General features: G+C 36.4%; 1 protein-coding gene across 3 annotated transcripts in view; it reads left to right on the top strand.

Moving 5' to 3' along the window:
* Nucleotides 1-21,248, top strand: part of LOC124413456 (trace amine-associated receptor 9) — a 78,368-nt gene that overhangs the window by 39,874 nt on the left and 17,246 nt on the right. For 2 of the 3 annotated variants that reach the window (XM_046894046.1, XM_046894044.1), the window contains exons 4-6: nucleotides 7,123-7,239; nucleotides 16,528-16,682; nucleotides 18,131-18,278. In XM_046894046.1, the coding sequence (XP_046750002.1) occupies nucleotides 7,123-7,239; nucleotides 16,528-16,682; nucleotides 18,131-18,278 (420 nt within the window). The remainder of the gene's footprint in view (nucleotides 1-7,122; nucleotides 7,240-16,527; nucleotides 16,683-18,130; nucleotides 18,279-21,248) is intronic. The other variant, XM_046894045.1, reaches the window with a different exon arrangement.

The following is a 21,248-nucleotide window of genomic DNA, read 5'->3' on the forward strand; positions in this document are numbered from 1 at the left end:
CGGTTTTCGAGGGTGAAAAATCAATCCGTTGCAAGCATGACACGAAACGCTGGACTCGAATCGCGCTGGAAATACGGGGAAAATCACAAACCCTGAACTTCTTCGCACAAGACGGATTCTAGAGTTTCCTGAAAATTTATGTCCCGCCCTCTTGCCACGTAGAGGAAAGGGTGCAGGAAATTAACGGATCAAATCTGCAGCGCGCTGCGCAGGAGAGAAACGGAAACCCTCGTAGCTGGTAGTTCACCTAATTCTATATATATATATATAGATATACATATACTTGTAGTTTCGGAATTTAGGAGTGCAGGGTGAAATCGATTCACCCGAATGCAGTTTCCACCCCCCCGCATTTCGCACTTATTCCTTCGATGCAAGGCTCGTAAATCTCGGGGGCGTATCTACGACGACAAATCATACCTTCGTGGTTTCAACCCATGTTATACCCATCTGATTTTGTTGGTACCATTCCAAATTATACTGAATGCGCCGAATTGGGTTTGGGCCATGTTAGCTGGTCACTGGGCCAAAGATTAGAAAGAAACAAGAGGTGAAACGGATTCGTTAATTCCACGCTGAATAGTTGACACTAGTTCCACACTTTATTGTGGGTGGAACAATATTTTCATACATTTTACACTTTACTATAAATTTTTAGTAACCGATGACAAAAAGTAAATATTTTTTGTTTTTAACCATGAAAATTGAAAGTTTTGTTTTAGCAAACTTTGAAAATCCGTCAAACTTTTGATCGAGACGTTTTGCTGGTTATCGTTGATTCATTAAAGACGAATTAGTTACGATACTGAGTTACACGTGTTGTTACCACCATACCTATAACATAAATCTGGAATTCTAGTTATCGGATTGGAATTAGAACAACTCATTGGACGATCGGATTCAAGCTGATATTGGATACGACGTGACGTGACAAGACTTTATTGAGCATGGGTCTGATGTTGTAGGATTAATGCTTGATTGCGGGATCATTTGGCAATCGATGTGGGTGAGTTCACGGTCCATTTAGGGACTCGGACAGAGGAGATTGGATAATCGGAAGATAGAGATCCGTGTGTTAACGAGAGCAACGTATTGGTTCGAATTTAAATATCTCTCTTACTTCCAAACTCCGGAGCATTTTTTAGACGGAAATGATTCACGCAGTGTGAATCACCGGAACCGTCTTCCATTCAATTAGGACTTCGCGATATCCGGCTAACGCTGCGTATTCTCCAGAATTCATTAATGACGCAGCTTTGACGATACAGTTCTTATTGTTTCCGGTGAAGTTTGCATCCCGCGAAGCCAATTAATGCCGGTTCCGAACTCCGTAAGTGTGAGCATACACTGGTTTGTATAAATTGAATCGCCAGTCTATTCAAAGTCAATGCCTATAACAGTCGACGTATCGCGTATTCGTGAACCAAGTCTGATTGTAATTCTGCGAAAAAGTTTGCTCAGAATTGCTAACGTTAACGGCAAAGTTGGCGAAGATGAATGAAATTCGAACGTGTTTGATGGATGAATTTTTTTCTTCTTCTTCTTCTTCTTCTCTTTGGATACAAAATTGAACGGAAATTTTTTTTTCCTCATATGTAAACTATCTTATATAAAAACCTTTGCAAATTCTTTCACTTCTATCCGTTTTCTCAAGATTCCTTCAATTTTTATCCACGTTTGACTAACCCATGATGCTTGTGCGAACTGACTGATAGAGTGATACTGCACCCTTAAGTAACCGGACTAATAATTAACGCCCGATCGACCGGAGAGACGGGGTTGATGAAGAACTTTTGTACCTATATAGGTGTATCTATGTATATGTAATATGTATATACATAAACATACATGTATACGTGGAGTTCCGTCGCTTTTCCTGTTGTACGTTTGAGTGTGAAATATTAGGTGAAGGTCTCAGGCAGTATCGAGTAGAGGAATGGAAGGAAAGGAAAGGAAGGAAAAGAAAAGGAAAGGAGAGGGAAGGAAAGGAAAGGGAGGGAAAGAAGGGTGCGGGCCTCGCGGTTCCAAGTCCTTCAGATTATCAGGAGCTTTTTCTTGGCTCTGAGCCAACGGTCACCATGGAAACGATCTTAAATGTCTTTCGCGTGATCCTCTCCCCCTCTCCTTCTTTTTCGCTCCGTTAAATATATGTACAGCTATCATGTATGTATACGTATACAACACGCGCATTCTTCGTATAAAATATAATGTGTATATATTATTATGCACCAGCTTTAGTTTAGTTTTAACCTTTTTTTTTGTTGCAATTTTTTTTTTTTTTTCTCTTTTTCTTGATCTTTTTTTCTCTTATACGCGAACAGCAATCTTCACGTCTTTCTCATAAGGGTTTTAGTTTCATATGTTCGTAGGTATAGTGTATGTACAGGGTAAATAGGTAAGAAGCTAATGGCTTGTTAGGCAAATAGATCCTGTACGTAGAGAGATCCTTCTTATTATTTCTCTCAAGTAGGAGATACATATAGATATAAATCTTTCGACAATTCTCGTAAATCTCCAAGCTTATGGAGGGTATAGATATGTATAGTGGTGATTGGTGCGAAAAAGAAGAAGAAGAAAAGATAATACTTGAAAACCAAAATAACTGATAAATTCTCGTATTTTTATCATAGATCATATCGTACCTATTCATAAATTTTTCCATAGGTTAAAAATCCCAGCTTTTCTATATAATCTGTATAGAATTTCTTCTCACATTCAATTTCAACCCTATTATATATATATATATATATATATACTTGTGTAAATTTATAAATTATATCTGATTTAAATATAGAGGATGAAACTGATTTTACTCGGTTTTCGAATTGCGTCGTACTTAATTAATCAATCGTCGCTGTTCACCTAACTTCACGAATAGACCGTAAATCTGTAAATTGACTGACACGTAGATCCATCGAAAATCAAACAATTCAAGTATTCGAAACTTTTCAGTAATATGGGGAAAATTTCGCTAAATAAACTATACCTGATACATACATGATACAAATTCTCACCATATATAGTATATCCTTGCCCTTTATTTTGTCCTGCATACACGACGATGTGAGAATTCGACGATAAGCCCACGCTACATGGAATTCGCCTACTTTGACGTGCAATTTACACAGGGTGAAACCACGGCGAAGAGGAAGGGCGATATAATACCTGCCGCAGGGCGGAGGGCAGGGAAATAATTATCCGCTAAACGCGTGCCTCGCACTTCCACTTCTCTACTCGGGATTATACCTACTCGGCTAGGAATTCAACTATTCGTGGTACCGCCGCCGGTGATTGCCTCCACCCCCCTTTCAAACGATCGGGAAGCCAAAATTGAACAACAAGAAACGGGAAAGCACAAACGAGCCAATCAGAGTCTATGCTAATTGCATGGTGTGTACACTCGTTTTTTATTACACGATTATGCACTATAAAGCAGACGACGACCCGCAACGGATTTCTGATTCAAGTCGCATTTTTACTTGGAATCGTTTCCTAGAACTCTTCGCTTTTAACTTGATTTATAGTTTTTTTCTGGATACTTTATCGTTGATTGTATACTAAATTTTATATGAAATTAGAAATTCAATTCTGTATATTCAATGGATTATCGATTTAATTCGAAATCACTTGAAGGAGAAGTTTTAACACTTTGCAATTTCGTTAAACATCCATGAATGATAAAGAACAGTTGGAAACGCGTCGATCGGCTTCTAGAATCGAAAATTTTCTCTTATAAGGTATACTTTGCGACGGACATGAGTAAAAATATACGTATATTTAGGCGTCGACGCCTTGCCCCTCGGCTGAAGGGTCCGACTCGTGGAAGAAAAGGCGAGATATCAGAAACGGTCCAGACGCCTCCGGCTGATATATTATATTCGTAGAGATTGCGAGGCGAATCGCATATATATATATAATATATATACATATATATTATACATACATATATAGGTACATAGTATCCTTTAGCCTTAGCGCCAGCAGCGAGCCGCTCGCTCATCTTTCCCCATAGAAATAGAGGATCACGTGTGTAGAGTGTCCGTTTGTAAAAGACGACGAACGTGAGACGGATGGACTAGCGTTAATGAAAAAACGGAGAATGAACTAGGAGGAATTTGTATTTAAGGAAATACTTAGTTTTCGAGAATTCAAATACGCTAAATAATTTTTTTCTTTTCTTTTTTTAATTGTAACCAAAGTAAGCGAAAATGATTTTTAGATGTCAGGGGAAGAAAAATTTTTTTTGAAATTTTTTGACAGTTCAAAACCAATGCTCAATAACGTTAATAAAAGTAATTTTTGACTATTTAAAAAATATTTTGAAAAAGAAATTTTTTTTTTTTTTTTTTTTATAAAATATTAAGGGTAACATTTAAAAATTCCTCGAATGACAAAATTTTTTTATAATCGTTGAGTGTAAAGATCCAAGCATAAGTATATCTATAAATTTTTCTGAATGTAAAAACGTTTTGTTATAAAACAGAAATGATTCGACGAAGAAAAAACAAATCCAGTGAATATGACGAAAAAATTAATGCAATGAATGGAAAAAGGGTCGGAAAATCGAAATACCTAACGCTTGAACCACATGCACACAGTTTCGTTTCGTTTATACGTAGGTAAAGGCGAACGGCGAGCGAGCGAAGTGGTATACGGTTCGTCGAAGTTGGGTCGCTCGGGTTGATCGAGCAAAGGGCGGACGGCGAAGGGTGCTACGGGAACCGGGAACCGGGAACCGGGAACCGGGAACCGGGAACCAGGAACTGGGAAACAGGAGCAGGTTCGAACGCTGCGGAACTAATTAAATACGAGCCTACGAGTCGGAAGAAGGTCGGTGCGGCTGAGTCGGGTTACCGAGGCCCTCGAACCTGGGACAAATTAACTTCAATTCTCTTCCGGCGCCAGCTGGGAACGCCTTATGTACCTTGAACCCTGAAAAATTAGTACTAAACCTCGAACGTGATATCGCTTCCGGGATATAGAAACTCCGTTATATGACTGTGTGTAAAATAAAAGGATTTCCCCAATTCCCGAAGGACGTGACGTACGTATCGTGCGTTTCGAGCTCTTGGATTTATTGTTGAGGATGTAAAATCCTGCGCGCCTTAAGCTCATGTGTTACTCCCATCTTTACCGACCAAGCAAATTCAATAATTTTCTTTCTATGTTAAATAAATTTAAGAAACAAACGGAAAGGGTTCTAAAAAAGTCATTTATATCACGAAAATCGTTGAAATATGTAGGAGTAAAGTAACACGTGTCAAAAAACCACGCATTTATTTGACGATTTTTGGGATATGATCGACTTTCTTGAATTCTGTCACAAAAAAACAATGCACCTTCTCAATTTGAATCCGTTTCGTTCGTTTGCTCGGTCGGTAAAGGTAGGAGTACTGCGTGCCCTTAACTACGATGCACTGGACAGGTTGAAAAATAGTTGAAGCTGTAATTATTTAGTGACTCTTCATAGCTTTCTTAGGAATTTTTCAACAACTAATATCGTATAATTTAATCCTCACCGATTGGTGTGTGTCTTCTAAAATACGATTTCAGTCATATTGAATCAAGAGATAAAAACGAAGCGATATTGTGTCTCAGATTTTCTTGTAAATTCTTCCTTATTTCAATAAACACGGTAATTTCTGAAAACTTGAATAGTTACAAATATTTCTTACAATTTCGCGCATAGCTGAAAGTGCAAGTGAAGATCAAGCTGATGAAGAATAGTTAATTTATTTTCGAAAACTTGGCCGCGGATTTTACAGTAGAGATTTCCTCTTCCTCGAAAAACACTTTCGTTTTTGCCGGAGCCACTTGACGTCCAACGACCGACTCCAAGTTTACTAAATTACTTGAAGCCGGAAGCTCGCTGCCGTTATCAAAATAGAAGCCACTGAAAGCTGGGTGAGAGAACCAGCCAGTCATTCGGGACGAGAACAATGCTTTGACTCAAATTGCAGGCCAGTCGAAGAAGAGAACTCGCGTGTCTATCTCGGTTTACCACGTTTTCAAACCCTCGTCCAATCAGGGTTATTCCTGTAAGTTGGTTTTATGCCACGTCCTGTAATCAACGAATCTCGGCTCCTCTAATTCACGCCCCTCCCCCCCCCCCCCCGCCCCCCCTCTTTCCCCCACCACCAAAAGTACTTCCTCAGACCTCTGGATAATTAGGGATCTCAGATTTAGTCCACGGTAAACCTTCGACGAACGAAAACGCGAGCGATCGTCTTTTCTCCACCACCACAACGTGAGATATTAATTACTATGTACACTCATTAAAAACTATATGTATATACATCAACTTTTTTCTCTTATCATCATAAGCGAGAAATATATTTCGGGGCACTAAATGAAAAATCAGTTTTTTACCTGTGAATAAGAGATTTAACGTGTTTTTTTACACTTTGTTTTTCTTTCGTTCGTTTTTTTTTTTTTTTTATCTGTCACATTTTCTCGCAGTCATTGCGATAATTTTACGCATTTGCAACGATAAGCTTGATGTGAAGTCCTTGTTGATCTGGTGAAAAAAAAAAAAAAAAAAAAAAAAAAAAAATTTACTCAACGCAAGGAAAGAAAAAAAATGACATTAAAAAGTTACCTTCACCAAAATGGGGTATAAAAATAATAACAATGTTCCAACAATGTTTGAATACTTATTGACGTTGCGCTACCTCTTTTACTATAATTTTCTTCCACCAAGTACACTAAGAAATGAAAAACACTGTATCTATTATACTGTATCTTTAAATTCTCCCGATAAATAAAATAATTTGATGGGATGATATGAAAATATCACGGTATCAAGCTATCGGGTGAAATTACTTCAGGCCGCAAAATTACTTCTCCACGTGTCCTCTCGGCCTTATTATTTTTTCCCGAACACCCCCGAACCGTTGTTCCCTCTGTGTTTTACGTATCATACATCTATATCTGTCTCACCGAATTTTATCGGCGTCGCAGCTGCGTCAGGGGGATGAAAAACTGCTTTTAGTAGGACTTGCTGCACGGCGCAGGTAAAATAAGATAAAGAAAAAAAAAAAAGGAAAAAAAAGAGGGCGAGGGAGAGAGAAAGACACAACGTGCACTATCTCGTCCCAGTTGTAAACGAATCGATTTTTCCAGGCACTTTTGAGGGGAGCCTTGACACAGCAAAGCGCGGTAATCTTGGTGTGCATGGCGATCGACCGTTACATGTGCATGCTGCATCCTCATCACTATCACAGGCACTCGTCAAAGAAGGTAAGAACAGAGATTACGTCGCTATGCATTGGGGTGTTTCGGAAAAAAATTAATTTGCATTTTCCACCGTGGCGTCCCCTTAAAAAATTTGCTTATGTTAAATGAAAAGTTCTGGTAAAAAAAAAAAAGTAAAAAAATATCAGCGTTACACGTTATCTGGAAAATGACGTTCAGTTGATTTTTCACTTTTATACATTTTTTAACCTGGAACGCTCATCTTTTTACAAAATCTTGGAGGGGGGAGGGGGGGGGGGGGGGTGCAAATTATTTCTTTCTCAAACAACCTACTATACATGTGTCTCCTCGTTGATTAGATGATTTATTAGCGCAGAGCTCTGCGATAAAATTATGGGTACGAAGAAAAGGGGAAGAAAAAAAAAAAAGCAAAAACCCCTTTCTTACCCCATAAAACTTGAATGTAATACCTACGCTATATTTGGCGAGGAATTAGAGACGACGCCGTTTTCATCTTCCGCACCGAATGCCATGAGTACTTATATAAGTTACTATATTATCTGATCAAACATACCGCGTTTATATCCGTTCCGAAATCTCCGATAAAAATAAATATATACCAAATCATGACTGTTTGCCTTGCGTTTATGAATGTATGTATGTATGTATGTATGAGGGGCACTCGAGCAATCAGCAAATATCACCCTTCATAACGTCACAGTCGTTTAGCTTATTTGTTCAGCTGTTCATTATATGTATGTATACTAACCCTCAGTTTTCCCGAACGGGACTTTCACCAGATCTGATATGATTTCTATAATAATTAATAATTCGACGAACGAGTTAAGAGATGAAAATTTTTTACATTACTTCTTTACGTTATTTTTTATTCTTGAAAATTAATTCTTACTCATTGGGGGGTAAAAATTGATTCTACGTTTAGAAACTTTTATCAAATTAATTATTCACATTAAACCTTTGACATCCAACACTTTGTTTATTATGAAAATGATAAATAAAAAAACTAGGGAGAAAATGGAAAAAAAAATTGACATCAACCTCCAGCCCTGTAACTCGTCCCATGTCTAGCCACTAGACCTAGGCAGGCGACAAATTTTGGCCGAGTATACTTATAATGATATCGCGAGGATAATAAACTGGCGTCGAAACGGTTGACGAAGAGCTGCCGCGTTGGGAAATCCGTCCAGATTCAAGAGCTTCCTGCGAAGCTTGTTTTGCACTTGCGTTAACCTGAATAGAGAAATTATATTTGGGACATTGCCTGCCAGTGACGTGGTGAAATATATATATATATATATATATATATATACATACATATATACATATGGGGTATTCCACACCAAACTCGACCAGTCTAAAGCCCCGACCATTTCATGTTTTTTGCAACATTCTACTCAGTATATGACGCGAGCTGAATTTTTTTCAAATTTTTTTTATCATCAAACTGTTTATTTTCTATAAATATTTCAAGTCGATTGCGAATGCCGATTTTTAAAATTTGGGGTTTTTAAATTTAGGTTGAATTTTTTTTAATTTGATTGAAAACATTCAGGTCGCGTTTTCTTACCGAGTAAAATATTGAGAAAAAAACATGAAACGATTTTGATATGGTCGGGGCTTAACACTCGTCGAGTTTGCGTGGAATACTCCATATATATATATATATTAATTATATATACATATATTTGTGTATGTGCAGCGGTATGTATACCTGTTATACGTACATAGGCATATCTATATACTGTATATGTATACATATATGTATGTACGCACGGTTTCGGAGTTAAACCGTAAACCACCCCCGGTGTCCAACTGCGAGGCTATAAATATATTTGCACGTCTGTCCGCAAGACCGGGGAAAACCGTGAATAGATACCTACGGGGAGGAAGATTTGGTGTAGAAAAAGTGCAGACGACGTGATATACCGCCGGTTGCAGCCTGGATTCGAGTCGATGAACTCGAAGAACTCAAGTCGCCGAGTCGCTTGCATGGGAGGATGGATTATTCGGGGAAAATCGGTCAGGGTGCGGCAATGATTTTCCAGCATTTTCCCATCTCCAAATCGCACATTTTTCTATCTACACATGTCAAGATAAAAAGAAGATAAATATATGAATAAAAAGAGGTTGAAAACGAATTGACGATGAAATCGGTTCGGGTGAAACGGAAAGAGACAAAAAAAAAAACGATTGGAAAATAGTGGGGGAAAATTAGAATCAGTTGGTGTCTGAACGTTTTATTATTATTATTGTTGTTATTATTATTATATGTATACCTACTATCGGAGAAGAGGAAGAGTGAAAATGGTCGAATTTTCGCCTTCGGAAAATCTCGTTACCGTCCTTGCAGAATTCAATTTGTTCGATACAACTCTTATTACACAGGAAACTATCGGTTTTTTCTTTTTTTCTTTTTATTCTCTTTTATTCCCTTCTTTTCATCTAGCAATGTATTACCGCTAGTGATGCGAAAATTTTCTCTTTTCAACGATTTTTCCATCCCCTACCTTTATTATTCGGTGTATGCTTTTCGGTTTACTTCGCACATCGATTGTTGAGTTGTTTTTTTTTCCCTCACTCGTTCATGGTGTTCGTTTTTTAACCGCTGACCATTTTTGAAATCGGTAAATATAAATCGATTATCCACTTTTCGGAACTGCCTGTATCTATACTATAGATATACATTTATATAATCGAACAATTACGTCAGCATTAAAATTCTAGCAACGCAGATAACGTTAGAAGCAGTTCAAATTTTCACACCACCCTCCGCGAGCCAATTTTTGGAAAGCAATTATTTTCGATCATTTTTACACCTCGTAATTCGATTTTCGTTTATCGTTAAACTTATTCTTTTATTTATTTACTTATTTATTTATTTGTTTGATTCTTGTTTTTACGTCTTACCCCGTCTGTAGAAAAATTTGAGATACTTGGTTGTGGGTAAACGGGCAAATACAAGTATCTATGTGCTAAATAAAGTGGATTCTGGGATATTCGGTGATTAATTGCATATACTGGCATAAATACAGTTATATCGCCGAATTTATTACTGGATAGCTAATTTATCATACGCGGTTTTACGGTTAATACGAGTAAATTATATTCATATTTCTGTATTACTATTATTACTGTTTTTATTATTATTATATGTATGTACATTTATCGTGTCGTGCATTTTACCCACGAAGGCATCGTTCTGCACCGATTCCTTCCAGATTTATCGTAAAAATACGTTGTATAGTAGCGGGAAGAAAAAATATAAAAGTATAAAAATAGAAAAATTAAAGAATAACGATGTATGTAACGGGGGTGAAGATAATTTTCGGATTAAAGTTTATAGCTTGGAACAACACGTTGTACGTATACTTACAACATATGATTAATAATAATTATTGTTTTTTTGCGGAAACAAAGAAACTGCGGAATAATCTTGCTTCCTTGGATCACCGTCGCGATTTTAGCCCATGGCGCCATGTTTTATAACCAATTCGTTATCGTAGATTGGTATGCTGGTATGTGTATGTTATATACATGACGTGGAACGTAAAACCGTGCCAACAAGTGCCTCGATAAATGTCTGGCATGAAAAATGCCGTCGACGACAATGAGTCAGTGTTCGTTTTTTATTTTATTGCTTCCATTTTTTTTCCTCGCTCTCTTCCTCACTCTCTCTCTCTCTCTCTCTCTCTCTCTCTCTCTCTTTACATACACATATACGTACGTGTATAGGTAGAAAAAGAATTTGCGATCGTAACACCCTTCGCATCGTCTCTTTTATTATACCTCAGTACCTACTTTTATTCGATCGTTATGGTAAAGAATCTCAGAATTATTTGCTGGTCAAGCGTTCATTCTTTCGCTAAAGTGCTGTAATACATTTGACATTTAGGTATATTCATTCATTAGTAAATTTAGAAGATCGTATGAATTTATGTGAAACGTAAAACACGATTTCTAAAAATTGACAATATTCGTATTTCCAGTTTGAATAATTTTTTCATTCCTATCTAGACTTCTAAGTCTTTTTGTTTCTTTTTTTTTTTTTTCTTCTTTTCTTTTTCTTCTTATTACCGCTTTCCTTATCTTCTCACCTTCAATATAACCCAGCAATGACATACTGTAAAAAAAAAAAAATTCTCCACGATAGGTAGATTCGGTTATACGTAAGTATACATATATATATATATATATATATATATGTAATATTTATGCATATGTATAGCTGTAACAACAAGATTCGAGAATATCACTGTTTTCAATATATACATATATATGTATGTGCATACATACCTTATACGAACTTATACGGAACTCAGACGGAAGTGGAAAGTTTTGGCTCGGCGTAAAGTTTCACTTTATCTTATCTGGGGGAATAACTTTGGTGAATTTATTGGAAACCTATCAAGCGAGTTTCAGCCATCTATGCAGGCTCTACTGCACGCGGAAATGCAAAACTATTGTGTTCGGTACACGGACTTATAAGGAGATGCGAGGAGGGAAGCAAATTGAAGCAGTGCAAATCGATATATGAAGCAATAAATTACAAAAAACGCAGATTAACCCTGATTTTTTACTACTTAACAAGATCGAGTTTGTATTTTTTACAATTCTTTTTTTCTTTTCTTTTAGTTCATTCAATCCTTACGGAGTCTTTAAATCCTTTTTTTTTTTTTTTTTGTTTTGTTTTAACTATCTTCAATATTAAATATTGTATCTCTGTTATATGATAACGCGGAAGGGAAAAATGCGAAATCGCGAAACGTCGCCAAGTCGAATTTAAACTTGGGTCGGGGATTTCGCGACAATGGGGCAAGTTTAATGACGTGTCAACCGAGATTATTCCAATAAAAAGCTGAACCGCAACCCGGACTACATTATGCTCGGTACATCTTTCTTCCCGATCTTTTCCTCCCTCTCCCCCCCCCCCCCCTCCACCTCTCTCTCTCTCTCTCTCTTTATCTCTCTCTATCTCTCTCTCGTTCCCTTCGCTTCGTGTTCCTCAAAACTCGTCCGCAGACGTCGTTCCCGTTTCATTCTCGTCCGAAAGGGTACTTTCTTAGGCTTAAAACGCTGATTTCGGTTTCTGTGTCTTTCAAGCATGCTTTGTCCCTCGACTTCGAGATGAGAATCCTCTCGAGATGTATCTCGTCGAATACGAGCTTTCAAACAACAAGAAAAAAAAAGAGGGAAGAGAAATTCCGGGAGGAAATTGTTGGATAATAGCGAAACTGTGGAACACGAGTTTCCTAATGAATAAGTTTCAAAATTTCTTTAAACATTTATTTCTATATCATTTTTATTATTTTTATTTTTACACCGATTCCCATCGCCGATTCAATCCGCGTAACAACCGTGCGAATAATTAGCGAGAACTGATGACGAATTTGCGCTTCACTAATTACGTCAACTGCGGGAAACGCTTCGCCCGTTAATTTTCACCCTACGGGAAATCCTGTGGCTGCGGGGAAAACGCGACAGGACATCAAAGCGGAGTCGATTTAATATATATATATATATTTCGATTCCTCGTAGACGAGAGAAAATGAAAAGAAGATCAAATCCAACTTTTACTTCAGTCCCTAACCAGCCGCCTTGAAAACATTCGAAAAAGGAAATGTCCGACCCTTAAGGAGCCGGGGCTTGAAGGACCAACGTCCATCGGCCAAGAAAAGCTGCTTTCACGGTAATTAATCGAGTCAACTAGGTGATTGCATGCTCTCTTTTCGTTTGATCCTTTCCAATGGCTTTCAAACCTCAGCGTCAATAAATCGCGATGCTTCCTTGCTCTGCGAATAGACTTTTTCAGGGAGACTTGGGGCTAATTAATTGAGTCGAAGTAGCCAGTTGGATGAGATTTTTTCAAGTATTTATACGACGATTCGTGATTTAAAATGGAATGTAAACACCTGCGGATCAATTCATCCTCCCTCTCCCCCCCCCCCTTCTTTCTTTAGGGGCGAAAGGTTCATCCTTAGAATCGCCTTCGATTCACCCTTAATTGGTTTCTATGTCCTTCACTTTCAAGGATAATATGTGTAGGTAATAATTTTTTCAAGCTTTCGTGGACATCTTGAAACACCGTGAATTATAGAAACCGTCTATAGCCATGAATACAGTATATATATATATATATATATATATATATATATATATATATATATATATATATATATATATATATATATATATATATACGTAGAACTACTTGCTCTTTGACTTGGCTAACTTTGTAAGTTCCAACCCCCAATTTCAGCAGCTCTGTAGGGCCTCTTAGGTTTTTACTTAAACTTTTCACTCCTGTCATGCTTGGAAAACTTGGAGGTTTTGACTTCGTGAAGTAAATGTAATTTATTTAATAGTTGTAATATATAACCTTATACCTGTCTACTACTTTTCGGGCGATTGAATTTCTTGCTTTACGAACTGAAGTAGGTATACGTAGATGTAGGTATACATATTGTCGCTGCATCTGGACCACACATATATATATATATATATATATATTCTTGCAATAAAAATCTGGTGATATGACAGGAAAAATTAATATTTTAGAAAGTTTGGTTCGATAATCCTTGAAAAATTCATACCACAATTAAGTAAGTCGAGGCTCAATATCTCAAGAAATATTAAACCTAGCGATTAGGCTGAAAAAACTATTTTTGGACAAAATTTAATCCACTTCGATGTGATAGCACAAAATGAAAAGTTTTTTTTTTTTTTAAATCTACGTGTACTTCAGATGATAAATTTTTTTCAAGCCAAGATAAAGTACTTAATGTTAATTTCGAGGGCTGTAACTTTCAGTGAATTTTTATTTCGACGTGTTTAATAAAATTTTAGATCGGTGGTGAAAGAGAGAAAAAAAAAAACAAAAACAGTCGTCTCAAACGAAGCACCCTAAAGGTATATACAATAACTTGCACACAGATTCTATACGATGGATACTTTGGTCAGTATCTATGCATCTGTGCCTGCGAGCATCAATGTGCGATAAATTTTCTGCATGCACCTGGTTATGTGCCATGTATGTATGTGTGAGTGCGTGCGCGCGTGTGTGTGTGTGTGTGTTTGCGGATGTACAAACACGCAGTCCGTGAAAATCGTTTCGATCCATGGCCGGTGCGATTCGGAGGATATTGCAACCGGTAAAAGCTTATCTCGTTGCCCACCCTTTTATAGAGTATTATTTCACGTCGCGGGTATAACGTCATATTTCTATGATGGTGATAGTTTTTTTTTTTTTTTTTTTTTTTGTCATTGCCTGTAAAACGGTAATCGGAATCTTATATCGCCTCACGGTTGATAAGTATGATTTTGTATATCGCGAGTGATTTTTTATCTATTTTTTTTTTTCCTTTTGTTACGGACAAAAATACTCTCGAGTAACTTATTAAGATACTTATTATACCATACTTAGTTGACAGCTGGAAAATGCTGCGTTTTGAGATAAGATTTAGTTGATCTGCGAAGGAAGTAGGTGAATAAAAAAAAGAGGGAAAGAAAAGGTTAAAAAAAAAAAAAAAAAACTCAGGATGTCATTTTTCAAAAGTCATTTTTAATAGACATTTTCTATCGTGAGAAAAAATGTCTGTACAATAACTTTTTTTTGTCTCAGGAAAGAAAAGTCGCACAGAAAATTGAAGGGCAGTTTCAAAAGTTACAAAAAAATTCTATTTAGACGTTTCACAAATTATGAGATCTGTTTTTACATTTTTAATATACAATTTCATTTATGTATTGTTATTGTGAAAATTTTTATTTCATAATAAGTTTTTAAAATCGTAAATGTGTTCATATTTGCACACTTTGAAGCTTATAAATGAAAAATATAGGTAAAATCTTAGGTATAAGGAGTGGAAGGGGGAGTCCAAGAAATTTTTTTTATTCTTACATGGTGTTAGGGGGGGTTAAAAATGGCTAAAATCGTCTTTACGTGATTCCTGAATGGCCTCTAACTGTTAACGAATGTATATATTTGCATATGGTAAAATAAACGTTTTGTTATTATGATGAAATTTTTCATCAAGCCAAATAATAATCGATAGAAATTTGTTAATTGTGAAAAAATCACATCTCGCTTAACTAAAAATTGATAATATAATAACGAAATGTTTATATCGCCAAATCCGAATACATTTTTGTTTTGGCTGCAGGTAAAACCTGCTTCCCTTCCATTTGTAACAAGAATTCGCATGTCGCAGATAATACGCTCCGCGTTTCGCATTCCGAAAGCTGCTGAGGCGCCCTTCGACCCTCGGTTTTCCCTCTTTTTCCCGTTTTCCTCTACTCGCTTAGCCCGCGGCTCGGTGGCCGAAACGCGCTCGTAAAACGGCCGCGATAAAACCTGTTGGAACTTATGACAGTCATCCGTGAACCGGATAGAACGACACTCGGTGTATTATCACCCCGACTATAATGGCACTTGTACCGTTTTCTATGTACACCCCCGACTCGGCCACCCTCTTGTTCCCTCTTGCCCTCTAATTCCCCGGTTAGCCGTTTGACGTCTCAATATATGTGTATATATGTATATTATATATACATATATATATACTCGTATAAAATAATCCCCTCACGAACGCGTTTCTTTTTCACTTTTGCTGGAATCATTCGCGATTAAATTCAATTTTTAAACATGTTTCTTTTTTCTGTTTAGAAACAATACCTTTATAAACTCGACTTTTTTTTTTCAAAGAACATTGAAAAATTGTCAGAATATCTCTAAATAAAGACTCTGTTACAATATAAACCCTTAATATTATTATTTAATGGTAGCGAGTCTCAATTTTGTCGATCATTATTTTTAACAGTTCAATGTTTGAGGCTCGATAGCTTCGAAAGTATATTGTTTATTATTTTACACCAAATAGTTGACAAGTAATAAAATTTGCAAAGTTCAGAAAAATTTGTTCCCATGTCAATTAAATAGAATTATCAAATTGAGAATCGCCACCATTAAATAATAATATTAAGTTCTCATATTTTAACAGGGTCTTTGTTTAAGGATACTCTGACAATGTTTTAATGTTCTTTGAAAAAACCAAAATAAACAACAAAAAAAAAAAACAGTCGATATATTTTAAAACACTCTCTAGTACACAGACTTTGGTGAAAAGTGAAAAAAAAAAAAAAAAAACGAAAGAGGGAAAAGGGAAAAGGGTGCACAAGTTGAAGAAGAAAAATAATGGTAATATATATATATATTTTTTTTTTTTTGGAATTCCAACGCGGCATTAAATCTATAAGAAATTCCTTATCTTACGATAAATCGTATCGTCTGTAAAGTTTCTTTTGTGTGTGTTGACGCAGTATTACATGCGGCAGGGTTGCGTTGCAGTGATGTCGACGACCTGGATAGCCAGCGTTGCGGTCTTCGGTGCCCTCGTTCTTCCCAGAGGAGGCTACTACTTCAACGGCTCCGGTCTTCTCGCCTGCGATCCATTTTTCGCCAGGGCATCCCTTAGGCAAGTTTCAAATCCATCCTATTACGCAGGTCAACAAAAGGCAAATTTTTTTTTTTCTGACTTTCTATAGAAATAAATAAATTTGAATTCTATGCATCGAATAATAACAAGAAACTTCGTTTATTACATATAAAGTTTGTTTCTGTCCATTTTACGTTGATAATTACTAGAAACTAAAAAGAAGAAAAAAAAAATGAAGCAAAAATTATGGTTTTTATGTTATCCCGTGTTTGCACGAAAATGATCGTCGTGCCACCCGAAGGAGCAGCGAAAAATTTTTTTCAAAAGAATTAGATTGTTTTTTGAAATGGAATCAATGCAAAAAAAATTTATTCAAGGATCTGATGACCTGAGGGAAATTACTTCTCGATTTCACTTGGAATCTCTCATATATGTTGTAATATCCAATCTGTGATATAATCGGAACGCGATAACATCTATCTCTAATTGAAAATCTCGGGATAAAATGATTAGGATTAGAAAGCGCGTTCGTTAATCGCTTCGCACCGTGGAGTTATAGAAAGTATTTATTTTTATCAATATTGTCTATTTCCCCCTTTTACTCCGTCAGTATCGCCGTAGAAAATATGAAAAAGTTGCCTCTTTGGATTTTACAGACCGATAAAAGAGTGTATATTGAATACTGATATTCGCAGAGTAAGCTATCGTAAAAACAAAAACTGTTAAAAACTTGGCCTGCTCGTTTTTATATGAAAAATTAAATTGTCGAGTAAATTTTACGGTTTTTTTTTATCCACGATTTTTGACCAATTTTTTTTTTCTACTCACCTACGTATAAAGCACGAAAAGAATATTCTTAACAGAGTATTAATTATGTTGTATTCATTTTAAAATCGATGAAAAATTTATACCAACGACATATACGACTTGATCAAAAATGAACCAAGTTATTATTCTATCTACCCGATAAAAAATTTTTTTATTGAGTTATAAAAGCAAAGAATAATAATAATAAAAAAATAAACAAATAAAAAAAAAAAAAAACTTCGTACTACAAGAATAAGAATTTTCATTACACAGCGGATTGGCAAAAAGGAACAGATTAAGAAAAATCGCGTAAATCTACGGACTTAAGGGGACACGTCAGTGAAACTCTAAACTTTTTCGATTTGCTTGAAACTTGAACTTGTAATAAAACTTCATAAAACAAGTGATTTTCACTCGGTTCCACTTAGTTACGTTCCATATGTGTTTAGTTATTATTTAAAATAACGTCAAAAAATGGTGTTTTTCGAAAAGCTCCTTGCGTCACAATTCTCATCGTAAAGATCTGAAAAAATTCCACAGCCATAAGACGAACGTAGAGAACAAAAGTTAGCATGGAAATTGTAATCCGACAATTTACCAAATCGAAAAAGTTTATAGTTTTACTAGCGCGTCCCCTTAAGCCTGCAAACTCTGCAACAACTGAACTTTCTATATTACAGGATACTGGCCTGCTGTTGTTTCTACTTTCCGACGACGATGGTACTGATGTATTGTTACGGTTCGGCTTTTCACGTCAACAAGCTGCGACTGAAGAGGGTCGTCTGCGTAAACGCACCGGAAGTCGTCAGCGGCGGTCACATCGAAAGGGTGAGTCTTTAGAGTAAAATTAACGCTTGTACCTGACGCCGATTATTCGTCGTACAAGGATGACCGAATGATGGGAAAGAAAACCAAGTGAAATGAGAAAACCACCCGAGTTGGACGAGAGAAATGGGTAATGGGTAATGGGCAATGGGTAATGGGGAAAAACGCCGCTCGGTGTCGGGAGCCTTTTAGTAGTAAAGTTCGAGGCAGACAGGCAGCGACGGGAAAACCGGGTCCCGAGGGCTCGAGGCGGGTCCTTTGGGAGGTCCTCGACTCTCGTTGAACGGAGAGAAATTCCCGAGCGGCTCCTTAGCGCAACGCTCAACTTTCTTTATGAAATATCTCTTCGAAGGCGGCTGCTTCATGCGCGGAAAAAGACTGTTACTTGTCTATTTACCTATGACGAATAGAAAATATATATGTATATATATATATGGTATATATATATATGGTATATATATATATATATATATATACTAACCTAGCCTGGCGCTATTTCATCCTCAATCTCCCTGCATTACGTGCACCGTTAAAGAAGTGGATGGATGCATGGAATTTAATAACAAAATCGCTCTCGCGTCTTTGATAATTTATTTATGCATAATGAGAAAAATAATCTAAATTGTGTGGATGAAAAAGAAAATTATTTTACACAGAGAAATAGAGAAAAATGTCAGATTATTATTGTCGGATCGTTTCGACGACGAGGAAAAAATTTGATATATTTGTTTTTTGTCTTCTCGACTACAAAATAATAAATACACCGGATGTCCAGTATGCATGGAAATTATGGAATCAGGGGATTTGATATCCCCTGGAAAAAAGCTGGAAATCTCAGGAGATTTCATGTCGTATCTCGAATATACTAACTTTTATTCTAAGTTCGTGAAAATTTAGCCAGTTGGTGAGAGAAAATTTTTTTCTTTAAATTTTCAGGCGATGGTCATGAACCCAGTCATGATTTCTTAAAAATTGTACGTGCTAACGAATTCTTACAAATTCACGTAATGAGCTGTGCTCTAGTCGAATATATAGAATATTCTTGGTCGTACGATTATTGCATTTTTAAATTTATTGTGTACACGAGAAGAAACTGAATAAATAATGATTCTCGTCTTTCAAACCTCGAATTCTCAGGGAATTACGTTTTCACAAAGTCGATTTTTACTACTTCGCTTCCGTATTTTAAGCGGTAAACTCCCGCGTATAAACAAATTTCAACCTCGATTTGCAAATGATGAAAATTCAACGATACCGGTACGTATTATTACGGACGTGAAAATCGCGTCTCTCTGTAATCCATATTACAGTACGGGTGCTACTGAAACCAGAAATCATCATCCATATTATTGTAATACTATGGATGCGTTATAGATTTGCACAAAATTCACGCTCTGTGAATTGTGAATTTTGAATTCCGGCATCGAATATATTACACGCTTCACAGGATCCTATAATTAAATAGGAAACCAACCGTTTCCGATATATTTGTAACGATCACCTCTAGTCCATCGACCTTTTTCTCTTTTATTTTTTTTTTTTTTCCTTTTATTTCGCCGGCTGTTCGAAAAATCGCCTCCCTCGATTTTCGCCGATTTAAGGGGGTTAAGGATCTCCATTCGAGTGGTGGTGAGGTTATGGGTAAGGATACAAACGCGGGACGAGGAGCCCCTCAAGTTTTGCGACGGGGAAGGTATAAGGCATGTCCATCCTTACTTCCCTCGTCCTCGTTCGAAGATTTCACGAGTGTTTTTCATAGAATATAAATAATAATTTGGTCCTTCGACGAGCTTGACGCGGGAACTTCCCATCTTTTTTACGTCATTCTCTCTTTCTCGTCAGCTATCGTCTAAGGAATATCATGGGGGTGCGTGGGGGTGAGAAGAAAGAATAAGAAAAGCGTGGGAGAGAGCAAAAAAACAAATAAAACCGCGCAAAGAAAGAGAGAAGAGTAAATCATATACTTACATGTAAATACATGCGTTTGGAAAAAAAAAGAAGTAAAATCAAAGAAGAAACGGAAGAATCGTAAAAGAGAAAGGGAACAAAAGGATCCTTCGAAATTGTTATACATATTCATACACATACGTGAAATAAAATCACACACAAACGTCATACGTACGTACACAAAACTCGTCAGACCTTCTTCACTTTTCTCCACCACCTTTTTCTCCTTATCCTTATTTAGTCCTTGTTCCTTTCACCTTGAAAACCTCGCTGATTCGTTCTAGTAAAAAAACAGTTTGCAGTAGAATAGTATAAAAAAAGTGAAGCGACTCGATTCACTTTGCCTGAAAAATCTCTGTTTTATATTACTTATAAGTATAACTTCATATCTCCGTGTCTATGCAAATTCAATATCACGGGTGAAAAAATTTCTTCATCAAAAAGACGCGCGTAGTCAGTTTCTTAACGTCTCGTCGTTTAATTGCTGTGTGAAAAAAGTAAAAGGAATATAAAAGACTAAAAACAACCTGCAAAATCTTAATGCAAAAGTCATATCTTTTTCTTTGTATTTTTATACACTTTGCATCGAGTATTCGCGTGTTTTTTGCTCGGTTCATTTTCTCTTTTCCTCTACTTTACTTCTTCTTCTTCTCTCAACTTCTTCAAGCATCGACCACTTTACATCCTTCAGACGCAATTTTATATACATCATACAACGTGCGATCCTTCGGAGCCGCATATTAAAGTTGTAAAACCATTATCGCATTCGCCAAATTATTTCTCACTTATATCTTTCTATACATAAGTATGAATACATGTATACATTAATAATCGCAAAAATTTACTCAATGTTATTGAAATCAGTTTAAATTCATGCCATGTTCGTTTTACCTTCAATTTAGGTAATGTAGTTCAGTCGTTAACTCCATAAAACCCCAAAACCACGAAAAGAATTCGTTAAATTTGTAACGAAATTTTATATATTTTTGTCAAAAAAATTATGATCGATTCTCTCAATTATCAATC

This window comes from Diprion similis, chromosome 12 (assembly GCF_021155765.1).
Source record: "Diprion similis isolate iyDipSimi1 chromosome 12, iyDipSimi1.1, whole genome shotgun sequence".
Taxonomy (NCBI): domain Eukaryota; kingdom Metazoa; phylum Arthropoda; class Insecta; order Hymenoptera; family Diprionidae; genus Diprion; species Diprion similis.